This window comes from Stegodyphus dumicola, chromosome 6 (genome assembly GCF_044657685.1).
Source record: "Stegodyphus dumicola isolate Sdum_Otavi_A_Nest chromosome 6, ASM4465768v1".
In the NCBI taxonomy this organism is placed as follows: domain Eukaryota; kingdom Metazoa; phylum Arthropoda; class Arachnida; order Araneae; family Eresidae; genus Stegodyphus; species Stegodyphus dumicola.
Genome location: NC_140773.1, coordinates 227,673,395 through 227,689,211, shown reverse-complemented (window position 1 = coordinate 227,689,211; position 15,817 = coordinate 227,673,395). Strand labels below are relative to the sequence as shown.

Below are 15,817 nucleotides of genomic sequence, written 5' to 3'. Positions count from 1 at the left end.
TACTTTTGGCTTCAGCCAATAAGAGCTCTTACCAGTAAATAATCTTTAAATCACAGGCCATTAAGGTTGTAAAATTAAAAGGTGTGTTTAAAAACACACTGCGCCCAAGGGTGAGATCAATAAATGAGAGAACTCATAATAATCTAAGTTTGCTAAAATGCATATCATGGGAAGCGTAGCTATATCAATGTCGGCGAGAGGCGAAATAAAAGAATTGGCATCTGGGACAGTCAAGAAGAGCAAATAATTATAACTGTTTTGGAAGAAATATTTTAAATGATTTATGTATAATTTTCAATGTGTTTTACAAACAAAAACAGGTTAACAAAAAATACTATTTGCATTTAATGATTTTTATTGAGACATATTTAGTCAGAAAATATTCAAAATTATGTTTTTCTTGGTTGGTTCTTTATTTTAAATATATAATTATCTTATTTAAAAATCTAAAACCTACACATACATGGAGTTTAAAACTTCATTTTTTACTGTATGTTTATAAACATCTATTTTTAAAAAAGGATGCATTTTGAATTAAGAAAAAATATTGGAAATGAAAATATAATTGAAATCTTTTTTGAAGAAAACTTTTTATATATAAATATGCCTTTTTTCTCAAAAAAAAAAAAAAAAAAAAAAAAAAAAAATCATTATCTGCAAATGCGATCCTTACAGTTATGAAATACATTCTAATGAATATAGAAAAAAATTTGGGAAAACATCAAAAAATGGGGGAAAAAATACCTTTTTCCTCCACCACCCCCCAAAAAAAATATTAAAGAAAATTACTAGCAATTTTTTTTTCATCTTAAATTCACTTTATTCAATAAAAATATTTAGTACTGTTCATAACACAAATGAAAATTCTAAAATTTAACCCCCCCCAAAAAAAAACCTAAAAGGTACCAAGTCCTATTAAACAAAATTTATATCACTGAAATCAAGAAGTGCTGCTTTATCCACAGAATGCAGAAATTTGCTAATATTCTTTTAGCATATGATTGAAGATTCAACACAAAATAATTTATTACAATTTTTAAAATAAACTACTTACACTTGGGAGTGGGGCTTTGAGTCTAAATTTTCTCTTTTTCTGGTTTCTACATGAGGGTCTAAACTCATCGTAATCCAAACCATAAAAGAAAAACATTGGTGGACTCTGAAAAGCACACAGAATTTTCAATATACAATTAAAAGTAAATAGTGGAATCAAAATAGAGAAAAATAATAAAAATTCCATAACCCAAGGCCCAGATATAAACTGAAGTAAGGCCCGCATTTGCACATCCATGCAGGCATATTAGGTATCACTGGGCTTTGCTAACACTAAGCTTCCACCCCAATCGGAATTCTGAGGAACAACATCTTGAGTGGTGGTCAAAAGGTCTCCCACCTTTCTTCCTCTACTACCAATCTCTCATTGAATGCCCCCTCGCCACACAGACACTACACGCTTATAAACATCTATGTTTTTTCCAGAATTCGAACTCAGGCCCTTCGGTATAGCAATCAGCATAACTTAACCACTATCCCATCCAGGCAGCAGTTCAGAATATATGGCATAGCAATATATGGCCTGATTGGCTAGCTTGAAATATACAGAACTAGAATTTTTATATTTCAAACATTAAAAAAAGTTTCAAATAGCCACAAGTTTTAAGTAAAGTATCACTTCAGATTGATTGTACAAAAAAAAAAAAAAAAAAAAAAAAAAAAATCTAATTTATAAATAAACAGAATAGATGAATAATAACAAATAAATATAATACATAAATATAAAGATATGTAATACATAATTTCTTATTATATTTTATTAAAACAAAATCTAATTTATAAATAAACAGAAATGAATAGAATAGGTAAATGATAACAAATAAATATAATAAATTATTAGAAAGGTTTGTAATACAAAATTTTAGATTATATTTTATGAAGTATAATTGGCAATATTTAAAAAAATGGTTTCATAAATTTATACCAACATAATCAAATGTTTTTCCCTTTATTTTTTAATAACATTTTAGGTATTACTCTTATATACACCCTCAGATGTATGATGTCCCCAAATGTGGCACTATGTGTTCTGTGCTAGTTTTTGGCAGGGCTGTGGAGTCGGGCAATTTTAGGGGGTAAAAGGAGTCAGAGCTGGAGTCGCTAAAAACAGGTCGACTCCAGTTTTCATTGGACAGTTTGAAATGAAATTAAAATGAATTGAAAAAATTAATGACAAGCTGAGTTATTATTTTTATTTATGGACTGTATTATTGGCCTATTAATAAATATAAGGGAGGATGTGATATTTGCCATTAGTGATTAAACTGATTCATTTAGTTACAAATCCCACTGGCAAATTTAGGTAAGCAGCAACAGCAGCAAGAACTCCTAAAATTGATGCCATTCTTAGGAAGGAAGCAGGAAAAGTAGCAAATACTGATCAAGCAATGCGATAAGGAAGTACATATTTGATGATAAAGAGGTTTTTAGAATTAAGAACTTTTTTTAGGAGATGTAGATAACCCAAATGTTTCACTAAGAGAAAGACTGTGGAACGATCTTGCAGATTTGGAAACTTTTCTTTCTATATCGTATATAGACACAAAAAAGCTGCAATCTGAAGAACTGACAGAAGCGAGAATGGGATGTTTGTTACATATATGTTGTTGGATACAGTTTGAAAAGAAAGCCAAACTAGCTTAAATTCAGTTTATATTGATGATTCAGCTTAGAGAATTATTTAGAAAGCATAGCTGCCAAACTTGAAATATGAAAAACCGAGAGGTTTTTATGCTGACCTCCAGGACACTGTTTTTTGAAAGAATTCCTAAAAGTTCTTTCTTTTAAATTCACATTATAGTGTTAGGTTTTTATACTATTTATAATATGATTATGATGTACAATAAGTTTTAAATAGATATTCTAAATTTTATCTACCAATTCCATTTTGTAATATTCTTGCATTATTGTTACACTTTACATGGAGAAATTCCCAAGTATGGAAGGAAAGTTTAAATTTATTAATGTACATTTAAAACTGACGAAAATAAAATTAATGTTAAAAAGGGCAACTGTGGAGATAAACTTAGTAATGTATCACATATTGATTAAGATAAAATTAAATACAAATATTAACTGATTAAACATGACTTGAATCTTTACAAAAAGTTTTACAAATGTAATGAGTTGCTTATAACAATTCAATATTTCTTATTAACATTTAATATGAAAATTACACTGAAAAGCACTAGAAATAGGAAATGGAATTCGTAAATAAATTTCATTAACTGAAATTCCATTTATAGCTGGGGAACATTTTCTCAATAAAGACTAAATTAAAAACCTAAGTTATTTGATTTAGAAACCAGATCAGGAGCTCTGTTGGGAAAAAAGGGAAAGTAGCATCTACACATACAGTTCTTAAAATATCCAGTATTCTCATCTTAAGCTGACTTCAACTATAGATAAGTCATGACACTAGATGTCTTGACATAATTCATAACATTACATGACTATAAATCTTTCAGCATACATATAAGAGAAAATAATGACATGAGCATGTTTTGGATTCATTAGAAAATTTGACGTCGTAAGCAATTAATGTATGGTATCAGATTCTAATATATATTCTATGAGCATATAATGTCATTTAAAGCACTGTTTACAAAATACTTCATGACATACATAGTGGTTTTATAAATGATACACAATGATGTTACAGACTGATCAAGACAATAAGATCTTAATTAGAATGAAAATATCCTAGCAGTAACAAATAATGCTTTGCTCTAAAAGAATTATAAATTAAATATAACTTCTGAGGTTTTTCTTTCAGCATTAGTTTTCTCTGAAAGCTTTACGAGCCACTAATTTTCATTATTTTGCAGTTCATTCTCCTTACTATCTTCACATTGATATAGGACTTTCTTTTTTAAATTACTAATAATTATGCATACTTTCATGATATCTTTCTTTGGGTTAAGAGTAGACTGAAAGGTATTCCTTACATTATGGAAAAAATGTTGTTTTAGTTATCGCTAAGTTGTTTTATTTATGGTAACCCTGAGTAGTTGAATGTTCTGTTAATATACTTTTACCTAGAATTGGGTGCTCTGACATTTTAAATGGAAATAGTATATTGATGTGTACATGGACAAAGTCAAGGGTGTGTGCAACGCCAAGTTTGTGCAATTCTCTGATTTTTTTAAGTGAAAATAGGTTCGACATGTACATGGATATAGTCAAGGGAATAAGTCAAAGAACTGCACAAACTCGGTATCATGTACCCCCCAAAATCACCAATTTTTGCCAAGGAGTACCCATAAATATACTTTTACCCTTTCTTTGAAACTAACACTGTTATGTCATAAGACCTAAATGGATGATACTGTATATAAAGTTTAAAATTACAGATTACAGTGCAAATAAGAAACGACATGTCTGAATTAAAATAAAACACAAAATAACAATTATTGTAGGTAACATATTTCTATTTATATGGATTTCATTTGTACCTCTGCATCTGAAAAAAGTTCTATGTTTAATAACCTTCGTAACTAGTACTACAATTTTATAAATATGATGCTGATACTTGTTGCCTGAACCCCTCTAGTATGAAATGACGATTAAAAAAAATGTAAAGCTTTTATCTTTTTGTGAATATCAAGCACTCTTAAAAAGATCAGTTAATTATGTCCCATATTTATTGCCAAAATTAACTGTTCATGAGAAAAATTTGTTTTCTATAACAATAAGCAAATAACTTCCCTTTGTAAAGCTACAATGTCCAAACAACTTTCTTTTCCTTCCTTAAATCATAAAAGAAATAAAAGGGAACTGGGAAAGAATATCTTGAAAGTAATTCATAATTCTTTTATCTTACAATAATGGTCTTAAGAAATGCTGAGTATATATATATATAATCCCCCCTAGATCTATCATTCAAGGTTCTACAGTTTATATTACACTGAAAGTTACTTGCACTATTTTTGTGTTTTATTTTTTAGCTCATCTATAGCCATATGAATAAATTTTAAAATGAATCAAAATCATAAGAATTGAAATCAGTATACACTGCATGAAATTTTATTACAACAGTCCATTTTACCTGAAACTATTACATTTTCACTATATACTTTCATTAATGGAATTCCATAATTAAAAAAACTCAGAAAACTTCAATTTAATATATTAAAACCAAGAATAGCAAAGCTGTGTCGAAATATATACTGAACCAAATCGCTTGTCTTGACCTATAAAATACAAATCAAGGACTACATGTAAATGAAGTTCATTCAAGATAAATTTAGTTTAAAAAAAATACTTTTCAAGTTCTTTGCATTAACAATGTACCTATTAATGATAAAACCTATACTGTTCTCGTATTATATCAACATTCAAATTTTCATCAGAGTAGCCTAAGGAAGCTACTGCTGAATTTTGGGGAACATCTGTCACAACAAATTTAATCAATTATTATATATTAAATCTAGATGAATTTGTTTTAAAATAACATCTGTTTTACAATATAATGCAACTAAATATGTACTTTACATGCGAGTTTGCATCCTTATTACTATCTCAGGGAAGGCAATATTACATTCATTATGTAAATTGCAGTTTACAACTCGAGTTATAAAAGTTTATAGTTAAAGGAAGGAAATGGGGACATTGCTTCTCAGTCTGCATTCTTTGCTTTGACTTTTATAACCACCGCCTCTAAGGACGTTAAATTCAAGAGTCATCAAATTTCTTACAAGTAAAAATTTGGAAGAGGAACATAAAAGTAAATAGTAGTAGTGACCTTCATTTCCGAAACGATGGTCAGTGACCCAAATTCAAGGTCAGTAGTGACCTATGTATAATTAAACAACGTAAAAAGAATAATTAAATGCAGTCTATACTATTAATTTATAGTAATATTTAGTATCAACTTCTGAAATACATAAAACAGCGCTCGAAAATTGGATGACCCACTTTTCAATCGTTAAGAAAATAAATAAATAAAATAAAATAAATAGATGAAAAATAGGCTTAAGTATATTAAGGAAAATATTTAAATTTTAGCGAAGCAGCGTAAAATATAAAAGTAAAGCTTAAATTACGTTGTGCATAGCTATAGATCTTAAAAGTGATAAACTACAATTTTCAAAATAAGTGTATTTATTAATTGCAAGGCCATCAGTTGCGAGACAAATACCACCATCCATTAACTTGTCTGTTTTATCATAATCATATATAAAGTTGCTTATCATATACAAAGAGAAATTGTTATGACTGACTGAATCATAATATGGTCAGTGTCAAGTTCTCGGTCAGCGATAATAAGCAACGAATCATAACCCATTTAAAATCGCTAAGTCCGGCTAAATAGCAACACAGGGAAGATGCCGCCGCTGCTGTCCAAAACGATACACTTGAATTTTAGTAAAGTCTTGTTTAAATACAGAACAAGAACAGAAAACAAATGTTTTTATTACATAATACAGCTACTATTATATAGATTACTCACCTCCACGCCCTGTCATTATTAATATCCGTAAGCGAAGCTCCATTTTTTTTTAGAGTCAACAAAGTTATTCGGCCCAAGATGGAGATTCACAATGTCTGAATGCCAGGCAGAAACAGTCGATAAACGGCCATGATAAACTGCCAGACTCGTCGAGCAATATTCTTGCTCGAGTATTGGCGAAATTTTGGCGCAAAAGACTGGCGTTTGAAATTGCAAAGCAGAATTTTACAAACCTTACCATAATCTTTACACGTTGGTGCAAAATTGTTCTCCATTCCAAAATATATGCTATATAGACAATGAAATTTAAAATAGCTAAAATTGGAAAGTTAGTAAAAAGTACAAAATACGGGGAATTTTTTTATGTGAATTCAAAATATTTGTGACAATTACAATATATTTTGTAAACAAACTTCTTGAAATTAATTATATTCATTCTTCAAACTGAATTTTATTTTAAATTTAATGCTTACAGTAAAAAGGTGTAGAAATATATGCCATTACCCTTCATCATGAGCCTTTTTTTAAAAATTGAAATTAAGGTTAAATGATAGTTCAATTTTAAAATTAGTAATTTTAAAATTATTAAAAAAATACAGTAAAAGCAAGATATAATAAATTTGAAGGGATCAGAAGTTTGGTTCACTCTTCCTGCTCTGATGTGAAAAATGATTTACCTCTCCCAGAAATGTAAGAATAAGAATAAATGATGATGAATAAAAAAACAAGCTAATTAACACTGTCACACCTACCAAAAGAAATGACTAATCTAATTTTAAAAAATCATTCATCAATTTAATTACAATATATGCAATTATTAAATTTGGCGTTTATTCTTTTACAATCTCTCCACAGCACATGGCAAATTCACTGGTTTTTGTCCAGATGCTGACATATTATGACTTCTTAAAAGGAGAAATCATTTCAGAAATACTTCTTCAACTTCCCTTGCTGACTCTTCTCAACTTTTTTCTTGTAAAGTTCCGTTTCACAGTTTAATCAAAGAATTTGTATAGAATGAAGAGAATTTGCATTTTTTTTTTTTTGGTTTAATAGTAATGCACACAATATGGTGTCCTAAGATATATTTAATTGTATCCTTGTTCTCCTACAATTAGATGTCACTGTCCTTAGTCTTTGCTTGGAACAGATGAAATTTGGGAGCTGGAGATAAATGTAATACAAAAATGTTTTCCATTATGGGATGGAATATGGATCCTAGTATCCTTAACATGGATAATTTCAATGGTTAGTAATTTTTTCTTTAACTATATGGAAAATATTGGAAATATGGTGAAAATGATATTGTGAAAACGTAAAGGCATCTTGTATCAGATGGCTGGGCCATGTGTTTAGATATGATGATGCATTTCCAACCAAAAAGATAACCTTTTCGAGAATTGAGGGAGTAAGATGAAAAGGAAGACCACCCACTAGATGGATAGATGATGCCAAGCAAGATTTAAGGTTAATTGAAGTTAATCGATGGAAGGCTATTGCGTCGAATGGGGTTAGGTGGAGGAAACTTGAAGAGACAGCCTTGGCCTGTAACAGGCTGTATAGCTTATAAAGAAGCATTTTTTTCTTTAAACCTTAAAGAAATTCTGGAAAAAATATAAAAAATACACAAGAAGTTCCAAAGATATTCATGCAGTTCATAAAATCCGATTTTCATACACCTGGAATCTGCTATAAGAGTGTAAAATAACATTTAGTGTTTAGAAAACTTGGATGGAACAAGAAAATTATTCATTATACCCAGGGATTTGCTATAGGCCAGGGTCATTACGGCAAGGTCAGATGGGTTCATACAGGCAATTCTCAACTTCTGCATAATTCACTGTTATTTAAAGATTTTTACTGATACTGTAAAAATTGTTCTCTTTCATGCAGTGGCTCAGAAAGCATGATGCTTGCATTCTCTCATATACTGCCTCCTAAAGCAGCAGAGTTCTGAGAATCATTATAATGTCACTAGGGTTCCAAATGGCACTGGTGGGTCGTAAACTGCAGTATTTATACGAGCAACGAAATTAAGGACTTAAAATGCACACAATCGAGACATGAATGGAAATAACTACAAAATTGTGGAAATATATGTTCAAAGACTGTTTCGAAAAGACATGGCATAGTAATGTGTTTCCAAAAGACATGGCATAGTAATGGATGAAATAGAAATATCTTTGTCGTCGTAGATAAATGATCAACTAATAAAACAATGTCCCTCTGAGTTTTTCAATTATTCCACTAGGTTCTTAATTTGCACAAAGACTGGAAGACTTGGCTAAAAGAAGATTCTAGTAAACAAGTAATCACTGGGCAACAAATTCAAAATGAAGTATTCTTTACAAATTATTAAATTAACTGGAAAATTGGCTGATGCAGATAAAAATGCTGCAAAATAATTCATTTCCTCATTGTATATTGTATGTTTCCTCATTATTGTAGATGGAGAAATTCTCTTAACAAAATATTCAATGTAAATGAGACAGGTTTATTTTAGGAAAATATGCCTAATCATACATTCTTATCGAAAGAAGAATCAGTTGCTTCTGGACGCACACATAAAACTGACTTGCATTGCTTCTTGATGGAAACTTAGATGATGATTTAAAACTGAAGCCAATGTTAATTTATCAAGCAGAAAATCTCATAGCATTGAAAGGGAAAGATAAAGAATTGCTTCCAGTCATTTGGAAATCAAATAAAAAAATAAAATAAAACCTAGTATACTGAGTTAATATTTAAAGACTAGTTAATTTTTCATTCCACGTAACTAATACTGTAAAGGTATTTACAATTTAAAGCATGATTGATATTAGACAATGTTCCAGGATACCTAAACTCTTTGAATACCCAGAAATTTAAGAATTCATACCCAGGAAAAAATACTTTGTTTTTTTTTTTACTCCCAATACTACCTGCCTCATACAGCCTATTGATCAATGATTTTATTATAACAGATGGTTCATTTGATGACTGAGTTTTGCTGTTTACTTGTTTTGCCTAAATAACAGATGATGAGGTAAAAATTTACAATTTAAAGCCCCAAAATCTTCGAATTTCCAGAAATTAAGAAATTTATACCTAAAAATAAATATTGTGTTTCTTCTTCCCAATACTACCCACCTCATACAATCCACTGATGATCAAACACTGGTTTTATTATAACAGATGGTACATTTGATAACAAGTTTCGTCATTCACTTGTTTTGCCTAAATTGCGGATGACGAGTCTAATTTGTTATTCCAACTATGACAAAATTAAATTTTTGTTCATAGCAAGAGTGATTTGTAACAGTTGTAAGAGGATGTTTTTCCCAGTACTTCAGTAAACCTGGTTTGTGACAGACTGCCCCAAAAAGGTCAGAAATAAGCAACATATTTTACGAAAGTGATAATGAACGAGAATGAGAAATATGATGATAATGACTATAGTGAATTACAAAACGAAAGTCAAAAGTGAACTAGAAAGTGATGACGATAGCAAAATATTACCATTCAAAGAAGTACCAGACACTTATCGAGCAGTTACAGTGAATGTTCTAGTGAAAAACAGCCAGGGGAATGAATTTGGAAGGAAAACCTCGCTGATGTAAAATGATTTTGTGCAATACCTGGGGGTCAAATCTATGTGTACAAGCTGATAATCTTAAGGCTTTAGATGTTTTGAAAGAAGCCTTGGATGAAGACTTTTGGGATATTATAATAGATGAGACAAATAAATATGTCAGATAAATAACTGAAAAAGGTTATGTAAGAAAAAGAGAGAAACCAAAGGTGGGTACCTACGACATCTGATGAAATAAAAGTATATATTGCAGTATGCATCTTGATGTCGTAAATGAAGGAAAAAACTTACAATTAATAGGTTTGATTTACAATTCCAGTTACTATATATATATATCGCTCAAATAAATAAATTCACATACAATGCCTACTGTCTTTATATACTATTCTGCACATCGGCAAATTAAATCCATTCCAAACGCAAAAATTTTTTCAAATATATCTGTATCATACGGGTAATAATTGTTTTAATTAGGCAGTAACTTTATTGTTTGTTATGCTTTATGCAAAGACTATGAAATATTAATTGTCAAATTAGTGGGAACAAAACTGTAATTTATCCTTTTTGCCACATTTTTTTTTAAAAAAAAAACCAATTTTTTTTCCTTATTGATATTTTTATCAATAAGTATTTTTCAATAAGTTTTCATATGTTTTAGCTTGAAAGTGATGATCTGGTTTAAATAAAATGAAGACCTCATTGCTCTTTGTCCCAAAAAATACTGCTTTCTTTATTCTTTTATTTATTTGCAATAAATTTGGGGATTTAAAAAAAAAAAAAATTATTTTTCTGCCATAGCCTACTTTATAGGATAGCTCATTGAATGAATGCTGTAAACATATTTCTTCTTTAATTTTAAAATATTACCTTTAAAATTACCTTCTTTAATTTAAAAATATATTCCCCTCTATTTTTACTGTCTTCAGATTTGAAATAATTTTATGAGTTTCTAACAGTTACTGGCAACTGTTTATGGTATGCTGATTTTAATTGATTATAGCCAATGTTTTTTAACCACTTGGCAAAAACTTGGCCAATGAATAACCATGAAAAACAATAACTAATCCATGCAAAACTACTATGCAATATGAAAATCAGTAATTGCAACATAATTTTAATACTTAGCTAAAATTTTATTAAAAAGACTTTTCACTATAACTGTGCTGTAAACTAAGATTTTAAATTATGTGTTCTGTCACATTAGAACTCACCAATCACCTGATGGTATTTGAAAGGTAGCTGAAATACCTCAATGTTTAATTCCCACTTGAGGATAGTGTCTTGCTATGACTGAAAGGTTCATAGCAGGGGCATTTAAATTAATTTCCTTTGTTGTGCTTCTCACTGCAGTTCTGTACATTTCATTTGCAAGATCACAAGGGATTTCATATGAAGTAACAAATATACTGAAATCCAACTGGTGTTTTCTGAAATTTTAAAATCTTTAAGTTATAAAAACATGTTTTTTGCTATATTTATGACTTTGTTGATAGTTCTAGAAAAAGAGGTGGACACTTTGGGCCTAAATTTAGGCCAAAGATATACCATTTATTTATGAATTTCATAATTCTATATGCATTAAGTCTACACAGGAGGCCCTTGACTTTCGCACATAACTGGATCCTGAAAATGCATGCAAATGCTGAATGTTCGAAAGTAGGGGGATGTAAAAAGAACATTAAGAATTATAGCTTAAAGTATTTATTTATCATTAAGTTAATGAAGGGTGTTTCTTTACAGTTTTCTATATAGGTTGTAGAGACATTAGGATTTTTTTTTTTTTTTTTTTTTTAGGAGAAGAGATGAAAATTAGCCATCGCCTTTGCTTGGAATCAAACCACGGACCTCTGGAATACGGGCCCAGCATGCAGAACCACTACACGACGAAGGAAAGCGGGAAAGAGGGAGAAATACCTTATAAGGTTAAGAGTTAGTTGTATACCATCCTTTTTTCTTTTCTTGATAAAAATTTCTATAACATACTGTGTATTTCTCAGTCACCCAATGCACTTGAGATATATGTTCTCTGTTGAGATTACAATCTTCCATGATTGTCCAGATGCATGAAGGCTTTGTTTATATTTTTGATTGCCAAAATGGTGAAAATTTTATCAGCTTCTCCTTCCTCACATTCACAGTCCATCTAACTCTTGTTGTTTAATTACGTATTCATTTGACACAGCAACTGAGTGAGATTCAGTCAACTCATTAATATCTTCATTGTTGACATCCAATTTTAGTTCACTCATTAAGGAAACTGTTTTATCTGTGACAGTTTCTGAAGTTTCTTCAGAATTTATAAAATCATTCATCATTTGCAGGCAAATTGATTCCAGAAACGTTTCATTAGTCACTCACTGCTTTCATATAATTTAGTTTTACCAAACATCTCTTATAGCCCACATGTCCTGCCAATTGTCTTGATAGCCTGATTCATTATTGCCTTCATCTAATATTTTTAATCAGTTTCTTATAAGTTTTCTTAAGATTACAATGAGCAACAAATACCAACCAAAATAGAGCAATCATATTTTTATATTTTATCCATAGCAAGAATAATCAGTTTTAACAGCTGCAAAGAGTATTTATTTCACTTCCTCGATAATTATATGATTTATCACCTCACCCCTCCTTTGTCATCAATAGCATATTCATAATTTTCAAAAATCTGTAAGTAATATGGACTATTTCAAGTAATTAAGTATCTATTTTACCTTGTAATCCACATTATTTCTGATAGCACATTTGGGGATTCCTTAATGCCAAGTAACCATTTGCGATGATTTCAAAAACATTTTTTAACTTCTACTTGCTTTATAATCTTCCCCACGATGATAGTAAGCTAAACATTTATGAATTGTAAACAAAAAAAAAAAAAAATCTTGTCACATATTCCTCCCCTTATTTATTTTATTTTATTTGCATAATTTATTATAAGAGTTTATAATTTATGCTTTTTTAGTTCTATTATTGGTGCTTTGGCTGGCTGCACAGTTACTTGCAATCTTTACCTCAGACACCAAGTAATTAATATACAAGTATACATATATATTCAATGTTAGAATGGATAGTCCTTAGGACGAAAGAACAAGGTAAACATAGATGCTATTCCAAACACCTTGAAACCCTGTAATCATTTTACTATGATTTTTTGTTTCAATCTCAGACTTTAATTCATTATGTACATTTATTAGAATTATGTACTTTATCTACCCAATATAACTTTCAGTACTTGTTTAAATATTCATTGATTATGCACAGTAGGTAAAAAAAATTCCTATATTTCTCATTTCAGCCATCTGATCAACAAATTTTAAAATGCATTTTTCATCTTTTAAAAGGATGTCTTGAGATATATGTAACATTGCTTTAAAATATGTATTTTGACAAAAAATGAAAACTTTTCTGAAATGACATGTCGACTCTTTTTTTCCAGTTTGATTCGATGCCTCAAATTATGCAGTAAATCTCAAATCATGCAGATTTTGTAATAATTATGCAAGCAATTTTTGAGATACAGTCAAATGATTTTAAAGTTTTACAGGATTTATTACAGGATCCTGGAAGGGAGGAGAGAAGCCAGCCAGCTCAAGAGCTCAGCTGGGCTCCCCCAACACAAAAAAGGAAGCAGAGCCAGCAATCTTCGGCCAGGAGAATCCAATCCAGTAATGCTACAAGCGCATGAAAATGGAGGAAGTTAGCACCAACAGATCAACGAGCAAGAGCCGAGGATTCTGCGAAAACTCCAGTACCACCGACTAGGAGATGGAGGCCTGCTGACAAGGTTCCAGTAAAGGAGAGATTTCAACGACAGGTGGAAATTACGACACGTAAACCACAGTTTCCAGCAGCAACAACTACAAGGGAGGCCCAAGGAGGTACAGGATGGAGAACGAAAAGCGAGAAAAGACCTGTGGAAACAACCGTGCCTGACCAATAAGTTAGAAGGTCCAAGAGAAGGTTCAAAGACCCTGAAGGACGGATATCCCCTCCGGATCTAAAAAGGAAATTGACGTTCCAAAATCAGCTTCCCTCCCGCAAGAGTCCCAGATGCCTAGACAAGAAGGGGCGGAAAAAGAAACAGAGCGATTTAAATGGCACGGGGCATCAAAGTTCCAGAAGAAGGTTCGAGGTTCTAAAACAACCTACATTTGAAGAATTTTGCCAGATCAGAATGGAGGAGTACAGAAAAGGATAAGTGAAAATTTCTTTACTTATTTTACTTTGAAAACAGATTCAAATTATATCATCTTGTTCTAAGTTGCTAAAGATGTTTAGAAAAGTTAAATCGCAGATAGCGAAAGCTTGATTGTAAATGTTCGTAATCATAGATTTTTATGTTAGCAATTTGACGAGAAGCTACTAGCGTTAAAACACTTTTGTTAAGAACTTGCAACTTGCGAGAAGTAAATTGTGAAGTTTAGTCGGAAAACTCTTAGAATACCAAAATCTGTTAACGTAAAGTTAAGATTTCGTGTAAAGATGGTAAATTGTAGTTAAGCAACTATGACTGTTGATGTAAAGTGAATTCAAAAGTGATGTGTAAATATTTAAATGTTCATGTTAAAGTAGAAATGTTTAATCTCTGTGTTGAAATGTCATAAAGTTAAAATTGTAAAAAAGATAAATTTTGGCCTCGGTGTATTTGAATTGTGAAAGAATTGAATGTTTAGTATATACGTGTGTTTAATGTTAGGATCTCCAGTTAACACTTTTAAAAGTAAATATAAGCTTTCGCTGACTACATTAGGAAAGAGTTTTTATGTAGGGAGTCTTGCAAGGTCTAGAGTGTCATCTATTTTAAGAAAGTTAGATGTGTAGCAGTAGTTTTGTTCACGGGAACACAACATAAAAGACCCGAAGTACATTTCAGTACATTTGCTGGAGAGCATGGGGGAAATAAAACTGTAGTATGAAAGAAAGTGCATGAGGGCTAATTGAGGAAATAAAAGCGTAATTTCAGGATTTATAGAAAAGCATTGTAAAATTCCTTACTAATGACATTTCCTTCCAGATATGGAAGGATCAAGACCTGACTTGATAGTAGCTGAATAAAGTGTCCATTCAAGAAGATGCTGTATGTCGAAAACAGAGAATTTGTTGTAAAATTAAAAAATTTTTCCTATCTTTAGTCTTGCTTTTAGAATTGTTGTAAAGTTGGCCCTAAAAACAGAACTTTAAAGTTACTTTAGTTAATTCAAAAGTTAAAGTGTGTAGTTAATGTAAGAAGTTTTTCAGACTTTAAAGTCTTAAACAAGGTCGTTTTGAGACTTTATTTTTTGAGTATTTAAAGTCTGGTCGTAAGCTGTGTAAGGATTATGTTAATTTTATTAACAGTTAAATTTTAAGTTACAGTTATTTTCCTGTCAAATTCTTAACTTCAACTTACTACTTCCGGCCAGAACGTAGTTTTGGAATCTTTCTGAATATTTAATGAGGAGGAGCTGTATTTAAACAGCGAAGTTACTTACAGAGTTAGAGAGAATTAGAGTTCCTGATTTACGCGCATCTGCCTTTTGGCTACTCTCTGTCAAAGCTGTTATTACGTTCGGGCGTACTCAGGCCCTTGATAAGATTCATAGTCAAATAGAGTTAAGGGGTCGTAGTCGATTAGAATCTTGATTATCTTCGGCTATATTTCTTTAGCTAATCTTAGTGTTAGTTTAATTCTTAGTCTCTTAAGTTCAAGCCCAACTGTCTGCTTTTATTGGACACTCCAAGACGGAGTTTTGTTAAATCTT

At 30.7% G+C, this 15,817-nt stretch overlaps 1 protein-coding gene across 8 annotated transcripts in view; it reads right to left on the bottom strand.

Moving 5' to 3' along the window:
• Positions 1–15,817, bottom strand: part of LOC118185908 (uncharacterized) — a 180,055-nt gene that overhangs the window by 83,519 nt on the left and 80,719 nt on the right. For 4 of the 8 annotated variants that reach the window (XM_035355869.2, XM_035355866.2, XM_085819614.1 and 1 more), the window contains exons 1-2: positions 6,506–6,633; positions 1,055–1,159 (exon numbers count right to left, since the gene is read on the bottom strand). Coding sequence is in view for 6 of the 8 variants with exons in the window: in XM_035355866.2 (XP_035211757.2) it covers positions 1,055–1,137 (83 nt within the window). In the remaining 2 variants the exon portion in view is untranslated. Of the gene's footprint in view, positions 1–1,054; positions 1,160–6,505; positions 6,634–15,817 lie in introns of those variants that run through there. The other 4 variants (XM_085819615.1, XM_085819611.1, XM_085819613.1 and 1 more) reach the window with 1 other exon arrangement.